The 24,590-nt window shown below is 35.4% G+C and overlaps 3 protein-coding genes across 3 annotated transcripts; 2 read left to right on the top strand and 1 right to left on the bottom strand.

The window, feature by feature from the left end:
* The first annotated feature begins 187 nt into the window (after nt 1–187).
* Nucleotides 188–6,444, top strand: LOC129803039 (glycoprotein endo-alpha-1,2-mannosidase). Its single transcript, XM_055849354.1, has one exon. It carries the CDS (start codon nt 258–260, stop codon nt 1,554–1,556), a length of 1,299 nt encoding a protein of 432 aa, XP_055705329.1. The 5' UTR covers nt 188–257; the 3' UTR covers nt 1,557–6,444.
* On the bottom strand, nt 6,445–13,730 carry LOC129802989 (exportin-4-like). Its single transcript, XM_055849264.1, has 3 exons — nt 13,518–13,730; nt 10,576–13,422; nt 6,445–7,024 (listed from the first exon to the last, which is right to left on the bottom strand). The coding sequence occupies exons 1-3, from the start codon at nt 13,566–13,568 to the stop codon at nt 6,563–6,565; spliced, it is 3,360 nt and encodes a 1,119-aa protein (XP_055705239.1). The 5' UTR covers nt 13,569–13,730; the 3' UTR covers nt 6,445–6,562.
* A 2,721-nt stretch (nt 13,731–16,451) lies between these two features.
* Nucleotides 16,452–23,201, top strand: LOC129803042 (zinc finger protein GLIS1-like). The gene is made up of 3 exons (XM_055849358.1): nt 16,452–16,946; nt 17,141–18,046; nt 22,623–23,201. Exons 1-2 carry the CDS (start codon nt 16,583–16,585, stop codon nt 18,001–18,003), a joined length of 1,227 nt encoding a protein of 408 aa, XP_055705333.1. The 5' UTR covers nt 16,452–16,582; the 3' UTR covers nt 18,004–18,046; nt 22,623–23,201.
* The last annotated feature ends 1,389 nt before the right edge of the window (nt 23,202–24,590 follow it).

The raw sequence follows: 24,590 nt of genomic DNA, 5'->3' as shown, positions 1-24,590 counted from the left end.
GCAAGTGTGAGGCGGAGCAGAAGTAAAGATCTCCACGGGACTTGTGCAGCGAGAGAATGTGAGAATACAATTTCCCGCCAAATCCACAATCAATCACGTGGCAGAGAAATATGGCCCCAGGGGGGGATGAATTGCAGCCCAGAAGTTGGGGGAGAATCCTGGTCCAGAAATCATGCGCAAGGCATTTCTGTCGCAGAATCTCTCAGTCTGAGCCATTGTAACTTTCAAGTGACTGTTTTTGCATCTCCTGAACAAACATGTCCTTCCTGAAGCTCTTTAAAGCCACAAAGATGATGAAACTTGTACCCCTGGGCATCCTTACAGTCTGCATTGTGGTATTTGTGATGCGTGTGGATGAAAAGAGTGCTGTTGGAGCAAAAATTGACATAAATCCAATACCCTTCACTGACCTGGTGACACCGAGAACAGTCACTGTTGAGGTGAAGAAGAAAGCCATGGTAATTGTTCCAGAGAAGTACAATGAAGCAAATGTTAGGACAAGACTAATGCAGGAGAAAATCCGAAGACTGATGGCCAAGAATCAGGATGTGGCACGCGATGAAAAAGGACAAAATGGAACAGAGCTCACGAGGCACGTTCACATCTTGTACTATGCCCCTGTAAAATGGTTCAAAGACAATTCACGAAATTCTTCAAGGGATCGACGTGAAACGCCCAATATCATCTTCTATCCAGCTCGAGGACTCTATCAGCCCACCCGAGAAATTTTTCAAGAACACTTTCGGGAGATTCGAAGTTCAGGAGTTGGTGTTTTAGTGATCTCCTGGAGTCCAGCTGTTAATCTCAAACTTCTCAAACTCCTTGTCAATGTATCCAGGGAGCACAATCTCACCATAGCTGTGAGCATTGAGAGCTATCCTGGCCGAACGATAGATTCCATTGAGAGAAACATCAAGTTCTTCTGTGATACCTTCAGTGAGCACCTACATCGGATTCACATTCTTCCTCGCAATTCCCTCATGACTATCTTCTACATTCGGGAACCCTTTATGCTACCCTGGGCAGATTGGCGAGGATTGAGACGCTCATGCAACGCACTGCTAATAGCACACATTATCTCTAAGGATCACACTTCTCTGGCTCGTCGTGCTGGCTTCGATGGCTTCTACACCCTTCTGGGCAGCAATGGAGCCACTTACGCTTCCACCTGGAAGCACTGGCAGCATCTGCAGAAATTTGCCACACAGTACCGAATGCTTTTCATCCCATCTGTTGCTCCTGGCTTTGCAGAACGCAAGAGATCCATGAGACAGAGGCATAGGAGCAATGGACAGTATTACGGAGTAGCCTGGAGGACTGCCATACGCCTCGGTGTACCCATTATTAGTATTTCCAGCTACAATGACTGGCCCCATGGAGATCAAATTGAGGATGCAGTTTCAAGAGTTGGCTTTAAGGATTACAGCACTGCCAGTGGAAAAACTCACAAATATCTCCAACTCACATCACACTGGATTGAGGAGTTCAGAAAGCACAGGGGAAAAAGTCCTGCGGACACTTGCAGTGCTCTCTTCAACAACACCGTCTGTTTGTAAGTTTTTTCGCTCATTTCTGAGCCAGTTACACTTATTCCCTAGCACTTGTTATAAGAATACTTAAACACTGTATCCATAATCCTAAAATTATATTAAAAAATCAAGGTAACTTTAAATGATCATTAAATACCCTCCACACATGAAAGGAATATGTCAATATTGAAAACATTCAGTTAGAAAGAAATCTTGCGAGCCAGATAATTATTTTTCGGATTTTTCGTATAAAAATATTAAATAAAATATTTTATCAGAATTTTTCCTGTAAGAAAATTTCTGGTTTTTCTAGATTTTGGGAATGTCCTAATAACCTGATATTCCTAATAACGGTTTTTCAAGGTCAAAGACATAAAAGGCTCTCGAAAATGTATTTCTTAAGTGAATGCTGTAAAGGTTTTGGAATTTCCGACAGTGTAAACCGATTACAATCGATTATGAACCGGTAACGAACTGATAAGTAATTTTTTATCCGAAATTTCTAAATCGGTTCAAATTCGAACATTTCCCAAAGCAGAGACCGCTTTGCCATCCCTTTCTTAGTAAAAAAAAGAAATAGTTTAAAAGCTTTTTCTTGGCATTTTCTAAAATTGGAATATTTTACGATTTTCAAAATTTGGATAGTTAAATTCTGATATGATATTTTTAGAATATTTTGCTGTTAATTTATCGATCCTTTTGCTATGTATTATAGAAAAAGTTAAATGTTTAGGGTAAATGTCCTAATTCAAAACCATTTCCAAACGCTTTAACTTTGACAGAAGATTCAACACTTTAAGTTCAATTTTTTTTCTGAAGAAAATTACATAAATTTGCTCCTTGACTCTTCTAGAATGTTACTGTTTAGTGAAAATTATTTTAATATAATTTGAAAACTTCTTAAATACAAGAAAAACACACAAGTGCAAAATGCTTCTATTTGAAACAAATTAATCCAAATGGAGACAAGGGAAATATTGTAATTGGAGACAAACAAATTTTATTTCACAAATTAAAATTTGTGAATATGAATGGATTTTCGCTTTATTTGGAGCAAAATTAACTGAATAATGAAACTGTGGTATAGAAAATATAAATATACAGTGCTGTCTCTCTATATGTACACTCTCTATATGCACAGCTTTTGTGTCGGTTGCATTCAAAATCAATTTGTTTACATTTTTTTGACAAAGTAATAAAGAAAATTATTTTCTTGGTAACTAATTTTTCTTGTTTTTAATTTTCTTAATTTTATTTTTTCTGTCTCATATTATATTTAAAATAACACGGGAAATTCTAGAACAATAAAAAAATGATAATTTATTAAAAGAAAGACAAAAACCGTTGGGAATTTCAAAAAAAGTTGTGCATATTCAGAGAGAGAACTGTCAAAAAAGTTCCCAAACTGTGCATATAGAGAGACAGCACTGTAATAATTTAGTACTGTATTTATCATGAAAACAATGACGTCTCCATTTGGAATAGAGAAAAAATTCCATTTGGAGTAAGTTTTGAATTAGCTTAATTTACCCTAGAAAATATATCAGAAAAAGATCTAATTTTGGTATAAACCAAAGTTTATTTGTTTCCTTAAAACTGTGTCATTTTGTACATTATTCTGTTTACATCATGATAAATATTCCTAGACGCTTTAATCTTTTCCACCGAGCGGGACTCGAACTCATAATTTTGACCGTCAAACCAGAGATTTCACCACTCAAGAACTCGAACGCTCTTACCGCTCTTACCAATTACTCCACAAGACTTTCCCGCCCTAGCGATTTTCTCTCATATTGACTACATATTTGTAGAGATAAATTGTGTAGCTCAGAGGCAAAATGGCACATATCCTATGCTTTAGCCATAGGATATGTGCCATTTTGCCTCTGAACTCCACAATTCAGCAATATCGATCAAGAATTCAATATTTCAGCGAAAATATTGCATATTATTGGTATACAAGAATTAGAAGAATTATTTTGTTTTGTACTGCATCAGTGACTTAGATGGTAGTTCTGAGTTTCGTGTAAATAAAATAAAATAAATGTTTTCTAAAATATTTGAAAGTATGACAAATATTTTTGAAATACTCTGATTTTTTTCTGTTTTACTCAATAATATGTGCACTCAAACCGTCCAAAATATCATGAAATATTGAATTTTTCAAAAAAAAATAACATCAATTTCAAAATTTATAATTCATCTACAGAAATTTATTCACTGAGAGAGAAATATTAACATTTTACATTTTATTGGCGCTTCTCTTAAATGATTCCTAAATTTTTAAGCTTTAAATCTTTATATCGGCCTTTTAAAGTATCAAATTTCTTTAAAGGCCTCTACACATTGGGAGTAATTTTAGTCAAAAATTGCTCTTCTGACGGAAATTGTCTGCACTGCTGCAGGTAGATATATCGTCGCTTGCGCCTACCTCTGTCGTATCTGCATTTCTTTTGTGTCAGCGTTTCACGCAAGAGGGGACGTCTGTATTGTAGTTGCACCAAATGCATATACAAAACAAAAGCAGATACGACAGAGGTAGCCGCAACCGACGATATGTCAAAATTCTGTCAAAAATTAATTTTTTTAGGAAAATTTCTCCCAATGTGTAGATACCTTAAAAGCCCCTAAAGTCCTCTACACATTCAGTGCAATTTTCGTCAAAAATTTATTTTTTGAAAGAAATTGCATGTACTGTTGTAGGTAGAAATGTCAAAATTCTGTCAAAAATGCAATTTTTGACGAATATTGCTCTCAATATGTAGAAGACTTAAGGTAATATGGGGTAATTCGGAATGATGTCTAATTTAGAATTTTGAGATTTCCTTCTAGTTTATATGGCAAAAGAAAAAAAAACAAAGTAGGCTACTTCAAGTACTACTCCGGAGAGTCGACGCCTATACTTCTTGCTCTTTTGTTTCTCTTGCCTATTAGAAATAGTGAGGAAATCTTAAAATACCGAATTGGAATTGGAACTAAAACCCACAGTATAATATAATAATAATAATGGTGGCACAACGTTCCATAGAGGAACTAGGCCTTCCCACAAGGGAAGTTCGGGACATCCATTATTATTTATTCTTATAAAGGGATGAGGTTGTCAGTCCCATGCCCGGGGAATCAAGTGCAGTGAAGCTCACTAGATGCAATCCGAACACCTTTAACGCCAGAAAAATTCCTGGTGACCTAAAGGGGATTCGAAAGCGGGACACTTGCATCATAGGTTAAAAAATACCCAGTATGCCTCTGTTAGATTTTCTAAGGTTTATATTTACACATGTTTCAATGATTTTGCTAATTAGTTCCTTTTTTTATTGTTGATTTTCGATCAGCGAAAAACATCTCGTCTCTATAAAGCTACATTTTAAACAGTTTCCAATTACTTTTCAAAATTAATATGCCAAAATTCTTTAAATTTTAAATATTGATCAAAATAGCTTGATCAATATTTTCAATATTGACATATTCTTTCAATGTTTGAAAGTAATTTTACAGTTCGAGCATTACCCCGTATGTAAATACATATTTAATCCTGTAAAACATTTTAAATAAATTTGCGATATTTTGATTGGCTGGATTTTGAAAGCTTTAATTGTTTAATATTTCAGCCAATCCGAAAATATATAGATATCAAAATATTTTATAGGAAAAATAATTATTTTATGGCACTCGGATAATGTATTATGGCATCATTGTGAGTAATGCTTATCAAAATTAAGTATTTTGAGATATTGAATCCAATTGTATTACGTCTACTTAGGAAATTATGTAAAACTTTCTTCAATAATGCTAAATACAGACGTAATTTTCTTTATGGCCTCTACGCACTAGGGAAATTTATGTCCATATTGAAGTAAATCATCTACATTTGTGCAGGAAAAACTGTCAAATATGAACATAAATTTCTCCAGTGTGTAGAGGCCATTAGTGTATGGAGGCTATTACGTGCAAACTATTTTCTTCAAAATGCTCCATTTTGACGAAAATTCTTACAATGAGTATATGCCATTAGGAAGAAAATTTAGGAAATATTAAAAAATATATATCACCTAAAACTCATTTTCAACAAAAGAGTAAGAGAAATTTTGCAAAAAAATCTTATACAATTTAAAAAAAAACATGTATTCCAAAATTTGTTAAACTACTCTAATTCAGAACAACTTTCAAGATGTTAACATTTCACCTTGTATACTTTTGTAAGTCTGAACAGAGCGTGGAAAAATTATTTCCTCGCAAATTTTTCGTATTATTCCAAGACTGTAACGATTCTTCAAGACTATAAAACATCATAAAAATAATCAACCTAGTCAACAACATTCCTTAAAAAATAAATCAGCTGTAGTTGTAATTGGAGTAGGCCTGCATTACTTTGCAAAGTTCAAATTTTATGCTTGAAATATTTAGTACAAAAACAAAAAGAAAAATTTGGATAAAATAAAAGAATCTAGCCATACATTTTAGTAGTAGAAAATAGAAATTAGTGATTACGATGAATCTCAAATTCTTGTGCCAAAATTAAATAAATATTGAAATCAATTCTTCAATATGGCAGCAATAAACTTTTCCATTTTTGGAAGAAGTTCAGCATATTTTTTTACAGCTAGATGCAAATTTTTAGATCACTTCAAACCCTTCAAGCTTTGATAGAAATTTGCATTGCTTTGTAGAAATAAGCTTCCCAGAATCCCTTTAATAAAAATAAATTAAGTTTTGTAGCAATGTCAATCAGCAAAAATGACTGCACTGTTTTCAAAGTGCATTTTTTAGTATATTGGATAAGAAATTAAGGAACTGCAAGTAGAATAAAATTAAACAAGTCCATTTGAAATATTACGTGTATTGTACTTTAAGTAAAAAAAAATATCTCTGTGTGATAAAGAAATAAAATGAGTCTTCTGAAAGCCAAAACAACAAATTGATTTTCCACTCATTCTTTTATATTTTCATTAAAGTTCACAAAAATTCGTTTATTTAAAAAAAAACGGACGATACTGCAGACAAATTTGTTGAATGTTTCCGACAGCTAATAAGTTTCAATACAAGAATCCAATGTTGACGAGGAATTTGTCAAATCTCTCCGTAAATCTAAACTGTGAGAAGCGATTGTTCACCAAATCCACATTATTGGTCAACTCACGGAATTCCGTTGAGAGTTTCTCAGCATGAACCGGATTGGTCTGTGACTGCAAAATACTGCCCACCAATTCAACAAATTTCTCCTTGTAGCAGCATATGAGGGAAAACAGTGCCTTGCTGCACTCTGTTTTATTCACCGAATCCACTTGCTGACCTAAAATCAGGTCCAACAGAAGCTTGAGAAAAGGCATCAGAGCCGAGTACATGAAGGACTCTGGATTCTGATCAAAGTACACCGTATTGCCCATGATCTGTAGGAAATCCAGGCAAGAGGATTGCACTTCAGAGCCAAAAGAAGTCAAACCCATTTCAATAGCAGACATCAATTTTGTCAGAAGCTCTGGATGAAGAGTGCACACCTAGAAAACAAGACTTCATTGTAACTTCTACATTGAGAAAAAACGGGGGTGCGATTAACTTTTTTTCCTCATAACTTTAACACTTTTTAGGTGTAAAAATATATCAACATTTTTTAATGTTAATTTTACACCTTTTTAAGGGTAAAATTAACATGAAAAAGGGTAACTTTAAGCCCTAATACACCTAAAAAGGGTAATATTTACACCGATTTTGGATCAATATTGCAGGGTAAAATTAGCATTTCCGAAATGTTATTTTAACTTTTTCGGATTTCTCTTAGTGTAGGAAGTTGTATTTTTCACCTATAATAGCATAACCCGCAAATCCGGCCAAAGTTCTTGCTGATTGCTAAGCCTTCGCCTCTCTTTTTGTTCCACTTTTCACCTATGGCCATGCAATTTGGTTAATGACCAAAAGAGTAAGATTCCTAGTGAAAGACATCAAAATACGGGTATTCTGAACGGCTAATGAAATCTTTCGTAAAGTTCAAGTGACTTTTTAACGCGAGGAACTGCTTCTTTGTATTGAAGAGGTTACAGTTCGCGATGGTCATTGTTGCAATTTTTACCATTCGGGACTTTGACTAATTTAGTATTTCGGCTTTCGGGATTTTGATTTATCGTGATTCTAAGGTCCTTGACACACTTACGATTTAAACTAAGAGACGACTTAGTGGAAAATGGTAGAAATGTACTTTAACACCAATTGTACTAAGCCATCTCTCGGCTAATCCTCAAGTCTGCCAAGACCTTAACGTATTAAGGATTTTGGCTTTTGGGTTTTGGGGATTTAAATCGGGGTTTGTAAGTCCTCCATTTTTTTAGCCCAGTTTTCAAAGGCCTCGAACTCCCAAAACTTTTAACATTTTAACTTCGAATAAATAAAATTATCGCAGTAAATGCAATTTATAGAATGACCGTCTTGGGACGGTCTTGCCGGATAGAGGGTTAAGCCGAGAAACGGCTTAGTTAGTGGGAATTGATGGAAATATAAAATGCTCGGTATAATTTCATGAAATCAAAATTCGCGTCGCTTTCTTTCTCAAAAGATTTGCATAAGTCTGTCCCATCTTTTGGTCTCAAAATTGGACTGAGCTAAATTTAATTTGGTGTGATGTTTTGGAGAGGCCTTGGAATTCCCAATGCGACTACCGGACTGAATCGGAATGAATCGGTAAAGTACGTGTAAATGACTTATTTAAATTAAATATTTAAATCTATAAAGTATTTTATTGCGTCTTCGTGCTTTGATTGGTCAGGGCTTTATAAAGCATTCAAAGTTGTAGCTAATCAAGAAATAATAGGACTAAAATCTATTCTATCTAATTCTAATTTTGAACTTAGAAATTTTCTCAGTTTCAGAGGGGCAAACGCAAAAAAAAAACACGAAGAAGTACTTTTGAGTGTAATGCTCTTACTTTTTTGGGTTTTTTTCTTTACCCATCAAAAGAAAAGTAAATCTCAAATTGTGAATGATTTTTTGTATTATTTTAAAAAGGCAAAAAACAAACAAATAAAAAATTCAAAATGGGAGGTAAAAAATTAAAAATGAGCAGTAAAATATCTGAGTCTTAATTTATAGTCAAGTGTGCTAATCCGGGCGCTTCGTTATCTGGATCGTTTATGACTAATCCACTTAAAATAATATTTTTATTTTTATTTCCGTAACATAGTCACAAGAGTAACATAATATAACTATTCAAGTTTGAGAAAAAGCAAAAAAAAATATTTTTATCCATTAAATAAGTGAGTGTAATCGACTCATTTCAATCTTGTACCAGCTGGATTCTTCACTAAAAATTTTCTAGCAGTGATATTTTCGCTAATGAGTTGCTTGATTGAAAACATTTATTGTTTTTTTCCTTGTGAAAAAAGTATATTTTAAATCCAAAGGTTTAATTAAAAATGAATAGCGAAGAGGCGACCCAGTTAGTGCATGCTGACTTATTTCAGTATTATCATTATTTTATAAATTTTCTTTAATATTTTTGATAATTTTTTTTATATTATCTTTCTGAATGAAACAATGAATAATTCTATGGATTTAGAAGAAGTAAAAAAGAATTTCATCAATCCAAAAACAAGCGTTTAACCCTTTAAGGACGATTGGAACACCGGTGTCCCATAAAGAAAATAATTTTTCCTGACTACCTAAAAGTTACCTTTTCCTTATGTGTGTACGTAACTGCAAAGTAGAAAGTTGAAGGAATCTAGGATATTTTTTGGAAGTCTCCAGCTATTTGCTACATAGTAAATATTTAAGCTCAAAAATGACGAATTTTTAAATTCTTATAATAAAAAATAATTTTAAATATTTTTTATACTTCCAATTTTTTTTAAGCAAAACCGTTTTGGGAAAAGAAACTACAATACTCAAACATATTATTTTTCATTGGACTGAAAATTATTATTCATTAGTATTGTTAGAAAACTTACTTAAATTTTTAGGCTATTTTTGTCCCTTTAGGGTAAGTGTACCAAATTCCGGCCAGCTTGCAAATTCGGCCACATTTTTTGTTCGTCGAATTTCCATGAATTTTCAATTTTTGTATACTCTACAGATTATACTATGCAAGAAATAACAAAAACTAACGCATCGACGAACAAAATGATTTGAAAAAGACATTGGTAGAATTCCGGAAGGACAAGGAACTATAAGAATGAAGGTGGCCGGAAAAGGCCACCAATGCTATGTCAACATTTTTATTCATTTTAAAATGTACTAAAAATGATTTTAGAGAAAACTAAGATGATAAACTCCCTACAAAGTTCCAGGGAACACTATTTAAGATGAAGTAATAAAATAATTCAATTTATATTAAAAATATTACATTTCAAACTTGAGACTTTGGCGCTTGCATGCAACTATGCCGAAATTTGGCACACTTATATCGTTCATAGAGACAGAAATATACCAAATCAGACTCTGTTGGCTTTTCGAAGGCCAGATATCAGACGTTTTATTGATTTTGTTCATTGGTTTCATTTTTATTACTGATTTTTGGTCCGCGAAAACTGTCTCGTCGTTAAAGGGTTAAATAGCACTCTTCAGAAAACGATTCAGTTACCCCACCTTACTATATATATATTTAATATTTTAAAATTATTGCAGATAGAATGAAAAACCCTTTATTTTCCGTTTGCCAAAATTTGGACGATAATATCACTTTCAAATTTTTTTGTTACTGCTCAATTTTAACTTTGTACTGCTCATTTATACAAAAAAAATCTGGAGATTTTCGTAATAAAAATTGGGAAAAAATAAATGGTCAGTAAAAAGTCAAAAGTGATCAGCAAAAAATTAAATTAGATCAGCAAATAATTCGAAATAATCAGTAAAAATTTTCAATTTTGTCAGTAAAAAGTAAAATTGTTTTTAACTGGTCGCTTTTAATAAAGTAACTGCTCCTTTTTAATTTTTTACTGCCCTTTTTATATTTTTTACTGATCATTGTTTTTTATTTTTTTACTGATCTTTTCGAATTTTTTGCTGACCAATTTTGACTTTTTACTGCTCGTTTATTCAATGCCATAAAAATTTAATCACTTACCTTATGAGACTTGGTCTCCACGAAGAAGCTGATGGTTTGATAGAATTGAAGGCAGAAATTTGGATACTTTAGCAGATCAGTAGTGATCATTGGCATGAGAAATGTTAGGCCGTAGATCACAAATTCCGAACTGTCAATCGTACTGGCAGTATCAGTAAACTCGAAAAAGTTCTTGGAGAGCAGATAATTCATGAGTTTGAGCAGTAGCAGAAGATCTTGAAGATTATCTTCTTCATTTGTCACATCAATACTAAATCTATTGGTGTTGTGCTTCACATAAACCTGCAACACTCCCATGCACACTTCATAGATCTTCTGTGTGTCATCGGGATAGAGGAAGAAGGTTGCCTGGACAACTTTGCAGAGTAACTCTAGTACCATTTCCACAATGGCAGTTGAATTATGGAGATAGTCCAGAAGATTGACGAGAGCCTTCAAAACAGGCTCAAATCGTTCAAAAACAAATGGCATAGTAGACATTGCACCACCTTCAAAGCATGCCTTGACCTCACTCAAACTGTAGAGAATTTTCTCGACAAAAATTGGATTATTGCGTGTCTCACTGCCACTTGTTATCTGGGCAAAATTGGCACAAATTGGCTGTATTAGCTCAATTAGATACTGTTCACGCAGAGATTTATCCTCAATGCACGATGCTGTTACTATGAGACTCATCAGGAGGCCACTTTTGATCCTCATGGAGAGCGGTAGATTCTTCAGTTCAACGAGAGATTTGAAACAAACAGATTTGAATGCAACATCGCATTTGTGATTCCGCGCGACGAGAGACACGAGTAGTTTGATTGAATCATCAATTAGAGCTTCTTCTCCGGTAAAACTCTGAACATTGATGTAGATCTTCTTGAGGAGGTAATTCATTGTCCATTCACCACCTGGAGTATTCAATCCGAAGGCTGATTTGAGTGTTTCGCTCATTTTGGTGTAATTCTCCGGCTGTGGCAATAGGTAGGATTTAGCCCAGAATTTGAGGAACCACACAGCTGATCCACTAACTTCCGGACTCAGGCAATGTGTCATTTTGGCCTCAATGGCACCCTGCTCAATTTCACAGTATCTCAGCACAGAAGCTACAATACGGATTACATGATCTGCTGTTTGTTCGGCGGTGGGAATTTCGAAGATACTAGCTCCTGGAGATGCCAGAACTTTGAGACTTGTTGTTATATCTGCTCCTCCCGTTGTCACCTGCTGAATGCTGTATTCCATGATCTCACTGGGAATTAGGGATTGTTCCCCTTCATTTTCTGTGCACAGCACATGGCCCGAGATCAAAAACAGCCAGTGAATATCTTCATGGAGAGTCGAAAGGATCTCCTGAGATCCTACGTGCGGCATATTGCTGTGCATCTGTTGCAAATGCTCACGCAGCGTTTGGATCTTTCCTTCGAGCAATTTGGCCAGAACTGTCAGGGAATGCTGAGGGAATTCCCTCCCAAATGTCCCTATAATGATCAATTGTTCCCGATACCGCTCCCTATCGTTGACATCGCAGTCGAACATCTCCTCAAAATCCGCCTTGACCAGAGGCCGAACGCCATCTGGCGGCGAGAGGTGGGACTGAAGGAACTTGTTGAAAATCTCCATGAGATACGGAGTCAGGACGCCAGCCGGGAGGGATTCCTTTCCATGAAGAATGGTCAACCAAGTTTCCATGAGATTTGTGTAGCCCTCGAAGTAGACAGTGTCCTCATCGGGTGTTGTACCTATGTCTTCCTGAACCAACCTCTCAGCCATCGTACACGTCAGCTGGAAGACTCTCTGCAGCACAGCAGCCACAAGATCCTGCGGGAATTCCTCTAAACTCGGCTGATGATTGTAAAATAGCAATTTCCGGACAATAACAGTGAGTGGCATGGCCTCTTCACGCTTCAGCTCAATACTGGACAGGAGCTGAAGGTAATTGGTGAAATAATTCACCACATACTTCACCTTATTCTCCTTCTTTTCCATAATTGGTCCATTGAGCGTTGCCAACTGTACCAGACAATTTGCCGCTTTAATCTGCAAATCCTGATGACAACGACACTTCCAATAAATATCAAAAAACAACTTAACCACTTTCGGCTCCAACATAGTAGCCTCCCACTGAAGATTGAGCCTCAACGATGGAATCTGCTCAATCTTAGCAGCCATTTCAAACAATCCAATGAGGCGTTTTGAAAAAATCGGCGAAGCTGAAATGTAGCCCCAGGAGAGAATAATCTCAATGATTGACAGATACTCCAGACACAAATGCAACTGCATGCTATTGTTCATATCAAAATTCCCATTGAGTTTCTCAATAGCCTTGAAGATCACCAAGAATATCTTCTGAAGTGATGTCCCCTCAAATTGTTTCTTAGCCCGAAAATGATCTTCAAAAGTCAATCCCGAATCATCACTCTTGATTGTCGTCATATATTCCTGCATCATGGCCATGAGTACCCTACACACCAAATACTGCTGCTTAGGTTCACCCTCTAAAATAATCTGCTCAAATTCCGTCAGTATAGCCTGTCGCTCCGCCCCAAAATCCACAATACTCGCTCTCTTGATCATAATTGCCACCACCAGTAAAATCCTCTCCCGCACAAAAGGCTTCATCTCCCTATTCATAACATAATTCAGCAAATACTGCCTCATTGCCACACGATCTTGCTCCTGCAGAAATTCCCACTCATGCACCAGAGCATTCTTCAGCAAATCTGCTGCCTCAAACAACACCAAATCCACGTTTGAACTCTCCAAAATGTCCCGACACATTGTGTACGGATTCTTTGTCTTCCTAAAGTTCATTATCATCGCCTCGGCAGACTTCCTTTGTTCCTGCGTACCCAACTGAGGATCCTGCATATGGATCCCAAAAAAAAGCCTCGTCATTTGCCAAAATCAACCCCAAGTAACCCCAACTTTCACTCCCAGCTAAACTAAACCATGCTTACCATCACAAGTTGAGCAGCTGTTTCCAGCTCCTTCAGCATTCCCGCATCCATCTTAGTTAATGTTTCACTTTTACAGGACGTTTAAGAAGCAACTTTGGTAATCTCTATGATCCTTGGACGTTTTATTTCACGGAAAATACATCCTTTTATTCAAAAGAAAATAAAGCACACATAGCGATACTCACACCTAAGCCAACCATAACACTACAAATTGACACATTTTTGACGCGTTATAAAATACTTTCATTTCTACAGAAGATTTTTGGCGTAGAAAAACATTATTCACGAGTAAAAAATACGATAAAATTCAACTTTCACTAAGCATAAAAAGTATTTTAAAGCACAACAGATGAAAAGACTGGGAGGATTTGGATATGATGAACAAATTGAGAAACATATTCGAAAACCCAGACAAAATCGTTATCCTTGATATAAAAACGCAGAAATACTTGTATTAATATCAGACTCCGAGACCGGCCATACATAGGGTAATTTGTCTAAAGCGAGACAGTTTGGAAAGTGGGACAAAGCAGTGTGGAATGTGAGACACCTCCCTAAAAACTTGATAATAAATCAATTAAATATTCCGATTTTCGTTAAAAAGATTATTAAGCCTAATTTTGTGATTATTTGAGAAGTTAACCTCTTGGAAGGACCCTAGTGGCAGCCGGCGCCAATTTAGTTTTCAATTTAATTTTTTTTATAGTGAAGAATATATCATTTCACCTGGAGGCCTGATTGAATGCGTGCAGAATTTATCTGGCTATTTTTTAGTTATAAAATTTTTAATAAAATTTAAATATTAATGTAAATATATTGCAAAAACAAAAAACTGTACTCGGAAGGACCAAGTGGCAGTTGCTGCCATATGCATTTTATATGAGAGTTTGACGTTCTGCAGATTAATTTTCTTGATTGTTAGTGTATAAAAGCCTTAAAAGAACAAATTGAAAGTGTTTTTGCAAATTCTTGAGAAGAATTATGGGGGAAAGTGACATGCCTTTGAATGCTTCAATTTTTCTCTTATTTCCCAAAGCTAAAATTCCATTTTGTTAAGCGAAGTTAATAGAAAATAGTTAATAGTATTATAGGGTATTAGTTTTGATGTGATTTTGCATTATTAAGCGATTTTCATGAAATTTACAATATATGAGTATGTAAAATTATTTTGAGTATGCAGATGAACAAAAAATCGTTGTATTTCAAACCATTTGATGCCCGAATATAATTCGGGTGACATTTCAGTCCCAAATGACCGAATTTGAGAGAGTCTCTACTGTACTGTGTTTTTCTTACATAGTTTTCTTTAAACTCATAAACACTTTAAACACTTTAAACACTTTAAACTCATAAACTCATTAAACCTCTTAAATTACGATTTGTAAACTCTTCCTGTGTTTCCTAATCCCGAAGACTGCAATCGAATATCATTTTTTTCCTTATGAAATATTATCACATAGGGTAAATGTCCTAATTCAAAACCATTTCCAGACGCTTTAACTTTTTCAGAAGATTCAACACATTAAGTTCTTATTTTTTCTGAACAGAATCACATAAATTTTCTCCTTGACTCTTCCAGAATGTTACTGTTTAGCGAAAATTCTTTAACCTTCTAACGGTGTTTTCCTTAATATGCGAAAAAAAAAGTTCTAAAACAATGTTTTCTAGGATAATTATGATCCAATAAAGTCGAAAAACCCATCCATTCTTCATTATCTCTTTTAGTTTAGGCGCTAGGTGAGAAAATATAAAATTTTGTTAAAACTCTTTTTACTTCTAAAATTCACATTTTTAGTTTTTTCAAATTTTTTTAAATAAAATATACAAAGTAGAATGACATATCTTTCAGTAAAAAAATAAATTTATTTTAGTAAGATAACTTTAAATCGGTATTTTTATGGAAATTGGAAATGAGTTTTTTTGCACAAATATTTTTTGTTGCTTTTTCTCTGACCTGTCACACAAAACTGAGAATAGCAACAAAACGAAGAGTCAAAATGAGTTCAAACTTTCAAGAGATGTTTATAAGACTATTACCGAGGACACTATAGCACTTTTAAATGAATAAAACCTTTATTGTCGCTGTAAATGTGATTTTTGTAAAGACCGCCTGGAGGCGGTCTTACCCGTTAGAGGGTTAAATATAATTTGAAAACTTTTTAAATATAAGAAAAATGCAAAAGTGCATAATGCTTCTATTGGAAACAAATTAATCCAAATTTGGACAAGGGAAATCTTCTAATTGGAGACAAACAGTGTAACTGAAACCGAGACGAAACGCTTCCAAAAACTTTGTTAAGTTGCTCTTGAGTGCAGGATTTGTACTTATTCCTGGTCTTTTCTCCTTTCCCATCTAAAACAATAAGAAAATCTCTCCAAAAAAATCATATTTCCGGGGGTTTCCTATTGAAGCACTTGCAGAAACTTCAGAGAACCCCTTTTTGTTCACGAAATGGGTAATTAATTCATATGAAAACTTCAGTACCGTTAACAATAAAGGTTAGCACTTAATTTAACTAAAATTAGCCAGAAATATAACATAAATGTTGAACAAACGAATAAACAACAATCACCTTCATTGGAAAACATGGTCGATCGATGAAAAATTCGATTGTGAAAAGGTACACTTTTAATTTTTCTGATAAATTAACAAATCAAAATTTGTGAATATGAATGGATTTTCGCTTTATTTGGAGCAAAATTAACTAAATAATGAAATTGTGGTATAGAAAATTAATAAATATAATAATTTAGTACTGTATTTATCATGAAAACAATTACGTTTCCATTTGGAATAGAGAAAAATTTCCATTTGGAGCAGGTTTTGAATTAGCTTAATTTACCCTATTTTTAGGAAATTTTACACGAAAAAATACCTGGTGTAATTTATAATTTTTCTACGCGGAAATAAGCATATGCGTAAAGAATTAATCCGGCAACACTAGTATGGCGTTTATTTTCCTCCTGTTGCGACGTATTGTTGTGACTCCCCACGTGAAAATTTCGCTTTTCAAGCATCCCTGGCCCCCAGTCTGTGCATCCGGAGTGCACAGTGAACCCCCAGGATGTCCGTGAACACGCCCAAAAGATTGAAAAGAGAGGGAGAGAGTGCTGAAAGTGGTTCAAGTGAGGGTAATGCCCTATGGTCAGACGCAACAAGCCCAGCCAGCTCTTGCGGCTCCCCCGAACTGGCACCACAACTCAGCACTCCAGCCAGTGCCCATCGAGTTCCCCTTGGTGCCACAACGACACCCGGAGATCGTGGTTCGGGTGAAAAGTGCGAAAATCGTCGTGGACGCCCCCGATCTGAGTCCCTGACGACGCTGATGCTTGAAGGAAATCGCAGTCCATCCTCCATCAAGTGCAAGTACTGCAATCGTGTATTTCCACGCGAGAAATCCCTATCTGCACATCTCCGGACACATACAGGTTAGTCGCCCCAAAGTTTGAGAGGTACGCGTGGGAGCCTTTTAAATTTCCCCATCTCGCATAGCGACATTTAAAGGCCGCCATGTTTTTTTTCTCTTCCTCTTTTTTTTTGTTCGTCTCCCTTTGTCACTGGAAGCGATGTGTTATTCTCTACACGTGTTTATTGTTTACCCCCAACACATGCATTCTTGCAGGCGAACGACCCTACATCTGTGACTACCCCGGTTGCAATCGGGGCTTCACGCAGAGTGGACAATTGAAGACGCACCAGCGTCTGCATACAGGTGAGCGTCCGTTTATCTGTTCAGTGCCTAACTGTGGGATGCGCTTCACGCATGCCAATCGTCACTGCCCTATGCACGTGCACAGCCAACTGAGGCGAGATGACAATTACGTGGTAATGGCCAATCCCGAACAAAATGCCGAAGTGCAGAAGTGGCTGGAGAAGTACAAGAGTGAACGCGAGGAGAGAACTCCAACGAGGAAGACTCCTCAGCGAAAGACACCCAAGGAGGACAATAATGAGAATGTGGCCACAATGCCAGAGCCAGAGTACCCAGTGACTCCAAATACCGGTCAGTACAAGAGTCGAAAGGGCCTAATGGTGGAATTGGATATGAATGCCGGACTGGGTTTTAGTCCGGTGGCGCCAAAGAGTAAACCGCAGCCAAAGGTGATCAATTGGCATGAACCACTGAGTCAGGGTGAGGAGAGTGCCGATGAACTTGAGGTCTCTCCATTCTATCCCAAGAAAAAGTGGCTTCGTGATGCCTGCCTAGATGATCTGGCCAAACCTCTGGCTGAAGCTCAACCGCAACCAGCCACCGAACCCACCACCGTCACACCACCCAATCCCAATCAAATGCGCCCGACTGTTCTCATGATGGCCAGCAGCAAGGGTATCGTACCTACAGCCCCGTCAGCACCCGAAGACTTCCTCCCAGAGCCAAATCGCAAATGGCTCGGAGCTCTTGCCCTCATGCAACTTGCCACCGATGAAAATAATTGCACGACTGATGAACTCCCGCCTGCACTTCCCTCCTACACTGACTTGTAAGAGTGCCCATTTTCCCTGGAGAGTGACTTCTAAGGAGTCCCTGGTGATTATCTCAACATCATTCTCGAGTTTACATTTTTTTTTAATTAGAACTTCTCCAAAGATTAAAAATTTCCTCAAAAGAACTTCCTCCAATCAAAACTCTGATATCCGACATTTCCTTGCTAATTGAAAAATTAATTGCTCGGCCCATCGAGATAAGAGAAAAGTGATTGGAAGTTCTTGAAATAATCTCAATTATTATCTTCAGAAGGTTACTCAACTCAGAAAGCCTGTAGCCAAACTGTATGCAAGTCTCATTCGATTTCCAGCTGTATTTTCCGCCAAATTCGGGAATTGACTGAGATTCTTTATAATCTAATACCGGCTTCAGACGTAAGACTGTCTTCAGACTAGAGGTTTAGCCCAGTTGGTCTCAAAACCTTAAACAGCAACCGATTTTATTGATTTTTCAAAATTTAATAGGTCATTTGCCCTTATAATCTCTCTTATCTGCCCTTATTATCTTATATGGCTGAGCCTTAGGTCTGAAGCCCGTATAACTGTGTTATCACACTTGCACATTAAAATTTTAATATGAATCACATTAATTGTCGCTGGTGAGAGTCCAAATGTGTAATTTGTTTGTTTGAATCATTGTATATTCAAAATTTGATCTATTTGTTGATAAAAAGGTAGACTTGGCCCGCAAAATTTGATATAAATTGATTTATAGCATTAATGCGAAAAATTAATGGGATTTTCCCTTTAATTTTTTAATGTGAAAAATATTGTATTGTATTGTATTTATTCTTCATCTTGATTGTGACATTTCCAACCTTCACTGCGGCCATCGCCGTCTTAGCGTCGGTGACCAACCTCAAGAGCCAAAACGATGGAAAAGCTCTATCACGGGTTGTATAAGCCAAAGTAACATTATTTGTTTACATATCATTCATTAAATAAGAACCATTGAATAAGAATGTCAGGAAATGTCCACTCAATCAAGAGACAAGGCCAGGCTGTGGCAGCCGTTTGGCATGGAGGGTAAAAAAAAATTATAATAAAAATATTAATGATGATAATAAATTAAAGAAGAACGAACCACGAAGGGGGAAAAAACCAAAAAAAAAAGAAACGAAAAAAACCAGAGAGAGAATAAAAACGAAACCCATGAATAGGACACCAGAAAAAGGGAGAATTTAAATATACAGTGCCCGCTCTCTAATCCGGATCGCCGTAATCCGGACGAGTTATCGACGGTTACATTTAAAATCATTTTGAGGTCATGTATGCATGTGTCTTCAGCAATGAAAATGAATTATCCTGTGAAGTTTTTGTTTAATAAATGAAGTACAATAGCATAGAATTCTCTAATTTTGTCTTTTAAAGCTTCTTTAAAACTTTTATTCTAATTCTAGAATAAAAATCTTCTATTATATTTTCGAGACGTTGAACAAATTCAAAAAATCCATCCGGATTACGAAGCGGATATCTGTCAAATTGTCTCCCAATCATCCGGATTACGAAGCGGGCACTATAAACACCAAACAGAAAACCACAATATACGAACCAGGCAATTTATTTATGGTTTAGGTAACTTTAAACTTATTTTTGCGGGCCAAGTCCACTTCTTTATCAATAAATAGAAAAACCCCAAATATTAAGTGACTCAAAGACACAAATAACATATTTGGACGCTCACAAGCGACAATTAATTTGAATCACATTAAAATTTTAATGTGCAAGTGTGATAACGCCACCGGCTTCAGGCGTAAAGGTTTAGGCCGTTCAGGCATATGGCTTAATTTTTCTATTTTCAGGAAAATTTTTTCGGAAAATTTTGACTTACGATTGGATGATTCCCGAGATCTTGAAAAACCAATAAAATTGTTTGTTATTTATTAATTCAGAAGCTTCAGTAACTGGGCTAAACCTCTAGTCTAAAACTCGTATAAGCTTCTATGGTCCGAAGTGAAACACTTACGCTCGCCCCATTTGCCGTACATATGACCGCTTCTAAAGACAGAACGGTAACAAATATTATCTTGAGGTTTTCAGAATAGGTGCAAATGTCGAGGGATGGGTTGATGTGAGTAGGGGAGATTGGGGCAAAACTTGTCAAAACGCATATTTGTTTCTTTCACGAGCTCTAAGAAAATTTAAACGTTTTACTGTGTTATCACACTTGCACATTAAAATTTTACTATGATTCACATTAATTGTCGCTGGTGAGAGTTCAAATGTGTAATTTGTGTATTTGAGTCATTTTATATTCAAAATTTGATCTATTTGTTGATAAAAAGGTAGACTTGGCCCGCAAAATTTGATATAAATTGATTTATAGCATTAATGAGAAAAATTAATGCGATTTTCTCTTTAATTTTTTAATGTGAAAAATATTTATGCTTTAGGTAAATTTAAACTTATTTTTGCAGGCCAAGTCAACTTTTTTATCAATAAATAGTAAAACCCCAAATGTTAAGTGATTCAAAGACACAAATAACATATTTGTACGCTCACAAACGAAATTAATGTGAATCACATTAAAATTTTAATGTGCAAGTGTGATAACGTCGTATCATATTATCGCCCCTATAGACTTACGAAACCGAAAAATCGATTTTCGAAACTTCAATGTTAAACATTTCGAAAATCTCACGGGAATCTCTTGAAGCAGTGATTTAGAACGCCAGTCAGGATTTTGATAGGAAGGTCCTTGGCTTCAATATCGGAATTGTGAGTTTAAGTCCTCGCACGGTGCACAGCACTGAATGTCTGACTGATGACACCTTCACATGTGATAAAAACGTTTCAAAATGTACGGTCTTTGCTAAAAAAAAATCCGGGAGCACGATGGTTTATATACAATAATGAACTTATAGTAGATTATTCTACTAAAGGTTATTACATTGTAAATAATGATTACTTAGAATTTATACACATTCCGTATTACAATCATTTCGAAATTGCTTGTATAGAATCAGCTAACACAAACTTTGGAAGAGTTAAGAGTGAGACGGGGTAATTCGGAATCCTGTCTGTTTTTTTGGAATTTTCGAGATTTTCTCACTGTTTCAGACGGACAAAGAGAAAAAGAAAACCACGAAAAATTGCAAAACTTTATATTCAAGAGGAAATTATCATCCACTTATTGCATCCACTCGCACCAACTTAATCAAAACAGGTGGTAGAATTATGCTCGCTTGGGTTCCTAGTCACAATAGTATCCCTGGGAATGAAAAAGCAGACATGGAGGCGAAGAGGGCGGCTGGGGGAGAAAGCTCTCTAATTACTGACATTCCCAGGAGAGGGATAAACTCCATTATCTCAAAACATTCTGATGTAAAACATTCTGAATGGCTACAGAGGGAAGTTCATGGCTTCATGGCAACACTTTCCCCAAATATTAAAGGACCTCCATATGCTTTAGATGCATCAAGGATGGAAAATACTCTAATAGCCAGACTCAGAATTGGGCACACTCGACTGACCCACAAATATAAAATGGAGAGAAACAATCCACCTGCGTGCGATGTATGTCATGAAATCATAGATGTCCCCCATTTGCTTAATATCTGTCGCAAGTATACTGGTCAGAGAGATTCTGTTCTAGGGAGCCAGTCTGTACAAAATTTGCTTTGTGACCCATTGGGTCATAAGAAAATTGTTAAATTCGTAATGGAGATCGGTTTACACAAAGAGCTATAACACAACCACAGACTGCTCCGACGGGTCGACCGGGTGGTCTGTGGTCATGCAAGCTCAACACCAAAATTAAACAAAAAATAAATAAATAAAAAAATAATAATAAAATAAAATAAAATAAAATACAATAATAATAATAAACATTCAAGATTCTACATACACACTAAATCTTAAAAATGCACAAAATTCATTAAGCACTCAAAACCAAAGGCGATGTTAACAAAGCCTTAAAAGTTTAATAATAATAATAATAATACATTCAAGAGTACTTCTTCGTTGTCTTTTTCCCCATTTGCCATCTAAAACTGACAGGAAATCTTAAAGTTCCGAATTAGACATGATTCCAAATTGCCCCATCTTACCCTATCACTGGTTTTTTAAAGGCCTTTTCCTTATGTAATGCTGGAGGAATATTCAAAATACATTATGAAAAATTTCTATTGGTGTGTGGTTATAACGAGGATTTCGCGTCCAATTTATAAGTTTTCATGAATTATTATATTAAAGAAAAATTTTCACACATTTTTTTAAAATAATTTTTCCCTTTTGATCTCTTGGATAATATAAGCATTTATGGAACTAAACAGCTGAATTCCTTTTGCTTTTAGTGAAGACTGCTACTAGAATTTCATTCACTCAGAGAAAATTGTGTTACTCGCTCGAATTATAGCCTTAGTATGAAAAACTCGCGTAGCTCCCGAATGTTTAAGATCAATCTCATATTTTCTATCCCAAAAATGTAACTTCACGATACTTTTGGCTACAGGTGAACTACGGAATCTGACAAATTCCAATATAAGAACTTAATATGAATTTATTTATTTTGTGAGTTGACCATTAATTTGGAGAAGTTCTTCTGTGAAATTGAGTTAAGTGATTGCAATAGTCAGCAGATTACAACACTGAATGGCTCATCTTTTTTTTGCACGCAGCTTCTCAGCAGCCCCCACGAAGGAATTGTGATGATTTGTTAATTTTTAAGGATGTCCCTCGAGAATACCGTGAATTAAACAATGAAAAACCCAATCGAATAATCACTAAAAAGTTACTTTGTGATTTTAAAAATAACTTAAAGATTTTTTTTTCTAAACATTAAGAGCTTAGTTATGTAAGAGACCTGGAGAGATGTAAAACTATTTATTGTGAAGTTTTCTTTCATTAAAAAAAAAACATTTTTTGTGTTTGTCTCATTCTCGAAATTGAAGTTTATATTATGAAATTATAAAGAGATAAGTTTTTTTTGTTGCAAAAGATGCTACGTACTGTTGAAAGGAAGTACGCGAAAAATCTCACAAAAAGAAAGAAAAAAAAAGAAAAATTCTTCATGAGAACTAATATTGTAAGATTTTTTTTTTATACATTCGTTTCTACTTTTAGGTCTTTTAGGCGATCACTTTGAATACTTATATATATTTACCTAACTTTCTTTTAGATCTTATCTTTTTTCATGCGAAAATCTATTTTTGTTCTGCGCAACCGAAACGAAAAATAAATGTATTTTATTGAGGAAATGTTTTTCACTATGGAATGCTTTTACAGATAAGGCTTTCATTTTGCTATTTCAAAACGTCTATTGATAAGGCATCCACTTGACCATCCATCCCTTCATCATTGTTTCTCCCTGGTTTTTCCTGCTCTGTATTACGCGTCTCAACTGTTGACAATATATTTTTTCTTTTCTTTTAAAACCCCTCCTGGGTGATGAATTGATGCTTTTGCACACCAAACAAGTTTCCTTATCGTTTATTAGGTTGTTGGTTGTCGAAAATAACCCCCTTGAGCCACCACTTGCTATTGAATTAACCAGTATTGGACAAGAGAGTGTGAATGAGATAGAGCACGGAGATTGCTGGTTACACGAGAGATAATAAACTCACGTTTTTTTTCAAACATATTCACAGTAACACGATCTCTTTTGCTAGACGGCACTGATTATGCTATCAACTTGCAGAGAACTGCAACAGTCAGCTCATTATTGAACTTGAACATATTCTTCTCTAAAACCAGATGTTCCAGATTAGAAAAATAAACCATTTGGGCAGGTAAGATTTGTAGTAACGGAAACGCATTAAGATACCCGGAAATATTTTTAAAAATGCTAAAGCATAACTGAGAAATATGGAAACAGATCTAGATCTAGAAAAGCATTGACAGCCACGGAAATTCTTTTTGAAACTTGGGAACGTCAGCAAGAAACACAAGCGGAAATGCTTTAAAAAATATGGAGATATTTCTAAAAAGTCCAAACGAATTAAAAAAAAAGACAAAAACCTTTCTAAAACAGCTAAAATACATCCAATATACACGCAAATGTATTTAAAATAGAAACTTTCTAATAAGAGACGAATCGATAAGCAAAGAAACGTTTTTGGAAGCCAGGAAATGCAAGCAAGAAACGCGGACATGCTTTCAAGAAACAGGGAAATAATTCTATAAGAAACAAAGTGTTTCCAAGAAAGACAATAATGATTCTAAAAAACGCGAAAAGGCATTCAAAAAACACGGAAACGTATCCGAGTTCCAAGTAATTTCTAGAAACGCTAAAAATACATTAGAAATATGAAAACATTCTTAGAAACGCGTCGAAAACAATGGAAATATTTTTAAACACTTGGTGCAGTACGCAAGAAACACTTTCTATAATTGCGGAAATCCTTCTAAAAACGAATACGTTTTTAGAAACATTAAAACGCATTTAAGAAGTACGGAAATGTATCACAGATACACAGAAACATATCCCTGAACTCATTCAGAAACTGCAATGAACAATGTTCCTAGAAACAAGAACTACTTTCAATTAATTATCTTTAGCTTTGGCTTTACCATTCATCAGTTAAATTACATAATAATTTGAGAGTTAATTTCACACTTATATTTAAATATTTAAATTGATAAGGTCA

The sequence above is a fragment of the Phlebotomus papatasi genome, chromosome 2 (assembly GCF_024763615.1).
Source record: "Phlebotomus papatasi isolate M1 chromosome 2, Ppap_2.1, whole genome shotgun sequence".
Classification (NCBI taxonomy): Eukaryota; Metazoa; Arthropoda; class Insecta; order Diptera; family Psychodidae; genus Phlebotomus; species Phlebotomus papatasi.
Note: the sequence above shows the minus strand (reverse complement) of the source record. Positions and strands in the feature narration are given on the sequence as shown.

Coding starts and splice junctions, on each gene's coding strand:
- LOC129803039 (XM_055849354.1), top strand. CDS start 258: ATGTCCTTCCTGAAGCTCTTTAAAGCCACAAAGATGATGAAACTTGTA.
- LOC129802989 (XM_055849264.1), bottom strand. CDS start 13,568: ATGGATGCGGGAATGCTGAAGGAGCTGGAAACAGCTGCTCAACTTGTG. Junction 13,423..13,517: donor CAGCTGCTCAACTTGTGATG/GTAAGCATGGTT, acceptor ATCCATATGCAG/GATCCTCAGTTGGGTACGCA. Junction 7,025..10,575: donor TGGAGACCAAGTCTCATAAG/GTAAGTGATTAA, acceptor CTTGTTTTCTAG/GTGTGCACTCTTCATCCAGA.
- LOC129803042 (XM_055849358.1), top strand. CDS start 16,583: ATGTCCGTGAACACGCCCAAAAGATTGAAAAGAGAGGGAGAGAGTGCT. Junction 16,947..17,140: donor ACATCTCCGGACACATACAG/GTTAGTCGCCCC, acceptor GCATTCTTGCAG/GCGAACGACCCTACATCTGT.